At 51.8% G+C, this 2,765-nt stretch overlaps 1 protein-coding gene across 1 annotated transcript in view; it reads right to left on the minus strand.

Moving 5' to 3' along the window:
- GFPT1 (glutamine--fructose-6-phosphate transaminase 1) overlaps positions 1-2,765 on the minus strand; it is a 22,152-nt gene that overhangs the window by 8,425 nt on the left and 10,962 nt on the right. Inside the window, exons 10-11 of the mRNA XM_010145080.1 lie at positions 1,054-1,159; positions 1-57 (exon numbers count right to left, since the gene is read on the minus strand). Of these exons, the coding sequence (XP_010143382.1) occupies positions 1-57; positions 1,054-1,159 (163 nt within the window). The remainder of the gene's footprint in view (positions 58-1,053; positions 1,160-2,765) is intronic.

Consider the following 2,765-nt stretch of genomic DNA (forward strand, 5'->3'; position numbering starts at 1 on the left):
CCTGCCACATCATCATCCTCCAGGAAAATCACTCGGTTGGTGTGCTCGATGACAGCACTGTAAGAGCACAACCACTGCCATGAGGCTTCACCCTTCACAGAACCATGAGGGCTACAGCCCCGTTTAGAATCCAACATACAGCTTTGGTTTCAAGAAAGTTACTCACTGCAATGGAATTTCTTTTAAAATAAGACAAGTACAGTAAAGTACATTTCCACACAGCCAATATAGCTGGATTTTTCCCACCTACCTCATTCCTAATTTCAGCGCCTGCTTTCAGAAGAACCTCTGAATTCCCCAGACAAAGCCACAGGCGCAGCAACGTGATCTAACCCTTCGGAGCTGGCGAGCAGAAGCCAGGAGGACCATGCTTTGCCCTGGCACGCAGGGTGCGCAGCTGCAGGCACGCACTCCTGCCTTGGTCTCTCCCTTGTCCCTCCCTGCCTCTCCTCCTCCCCATCTGCAGAACTGGGGACAGTGTGAGCACCTGCTGAGGCGCTCTCAGAGCTGCCGAGAAGCACTCCAAGAAACGGGTGCTATCAGAAACCTTCTCTGCCTGCAGTTTAGTTGGGGAATGTTGATTCTGGATCACCAGTGGGGTTTAAAAGCATTCGTGTCCCCAGTACAGAGAACACCGAATGCTCTGGGACAGCTGCAGGCCAAGTTAGTCTTTTCCCCTCCACTGGGATTAAAATAATCTACCTTTGAGAATAAAGGAATTGCTCAAGTGCAGAGACAATTCTCCAGACAATTAGCATCTGTCCTGTTCATTTAGGTCAGTACTCTCAGGTTTCCTCTCACTCACCTGAGAAACCTCATCAACAAACGTGCCTGAAGGAGAACAAAGCGAGCGCTCAGTTCTTTTACGGAACTCTCCTCTGAGCCTCCTGTCTCCTGCAGGGCCCCCTATGGTAACCGGTTCATGTTTGTAAAGTAATGGCCACAACAACTGATTCATTTCAGTCATGAAGAAACCACAGCCTTCCCACCTCCTCCAAAGCCTCAGCTTTGAACAGCCTCGTCACACGCACTGAAGACGGTGAAAGCCGTTACCTCGCGTCGGAGGCGAAGTAGTACTCCACAGCTTTCTCCTCCACGGGGAAAAGGCAGGTGGTGCTGTCGACACGGGACAGGCTGCAACTTCCCTTCTTGTCTTTACCTAGAAGACACGAGGATCAGGTCCTGCCCCACTGCCAGACCTGGAAGGGAGCTGCAGGCAGGCTCAGCCCGAGGCCCCGGGGCACGGTACCAACATGAAGCACTATTTTCATCAGCGGCACTGGGAGAGGCAGCTACGAGCACTCACTCAGGCACATATCAGATCCACCAGGAAGGACTCGCATCGATCCTGCGCTGTCAAGCACAACCACCTCGTTCTGATTCAAAAATCCTACAGCTGGCAAACTGCTGCCAGGCTCCGGCTCCGGCCAGGGAGGCAGCGAGGTGTGCTGCAGGACAGAGGGAACTCCTGAACGCCCGAGCCAAGCCTTTACAAGAGCTGGCTGTTTCAGCAGGGGGCTTTTCCGGAGCTCTCTGCCTCCTCCTCACCTGCAGAGAACGCCTCGCAGTCACAAAGCTCATCAGGAGAGCAGATGAGGACCAGAACGCCAACTGCTGAGCACGGACCTCCAGCAGAATTACGTGCCAGTCACTGTGCTCGCTGCACTAAGGGGTGGGGGTGGATTCTCCAGCCTCTCTAGCGAGAAGCGGCTATTGGTCTATTAAATATTTATCCCGTAAGCTCTGATGTTGGGTTTCACCTGCTGGGTACTGATCTGATTTGGTGGTGGAAGTGGAGCTCACGACGTGGAGATTTATACTGCCATAAATAAAAACGTAAAGAAAAAATACTGCTTTCATGTTGATACTCAGCGAGAAGGTCGCACTCAGCCAGCGATTCAGAGCTCTCCAGTTATTGAGCAAAGGAGGAAAACAACTCCTTTGTGATTGAGAGCGGACAGACCGATCAGTTGTTAAGAAAGGACAGAGCAGAGGTGTTAGTGGCCCTTCTCCACCAGAAGCACCAGATCAAAACATGCAAATCTTGTCTCTCAGAAGAGAGACTGCCTTTACTAGGTGGCATTGCTTCCCTATGCCACAGACGGGGCGCTGGGCTGGACCCGGGTCGTGCCCTGACTGCGCACACACACACTCTGGGTGTGTGTCTGGCTGAGGAGCAGCTGAGCCCTTACGGTGACGAGTATCAGCCAGGTACGGCTGTTATGTGACCTGTGGGTTTGTCTGTTTATCTCCAGATAACCCGGACTGCTGCTCTACAGCATCCCGTCCCATTTTCTAGGACAGAGAAGCCACCCTGAAGTCCTCTTGTCATCATCCTCCTCTGGCAGAAGCTGAGGGTGGAATCACGTTTATTTACACACAGATTTTATCTGCTTCAGCTGTGGACTTAGTTCATCTCATCACAGGCGACAGGTCAGCCGTTAAAAAAATCCGTGTGTGTTAAAAATGGTTCACCCTGATTAAGGAGCAAAGGGAAGGAAGCTCCAGCCTCCAGCCAGCCTTACTGCTCCCACCAGAACCTGCCATCCGGATTCACGCTACGACTGGGAGGGAGCTCCTGGCTCTTCGACACTCTGAACTCCGGAAGGAATTCTGGAGAACGTTTGCATTGGGATTATCAGCGGCCTCCTATCAAGCTTTCACTCATGATTTGTGAGGTTTTTTTAAGGTAATTTCCTTCTGTAATCAGAGCTCGTGGTGTTTCCGATCCAGAGGGAATTCTGATGATCCCACTTGTTTCCCTA

The sequence above is a fragment of the Buceros rhinoceros genome, unplaced genomic scaffold, assembly GCF_000710305.1.
Source record: "Buceros rhinoceros silvestris isolate BGI_N320 unplaced genomic scaffold, ASM71030v1 scaffold21431, whole genome shotgun sequence".
In the NCBI taxonomy this organism is placed as follows: domain Eukaryota; kingdom Metazoa; phylum Chordata; class Aves; order Bucerotiformes; family Bucerotidae; genus Buceros; species Buceros rhinoceros.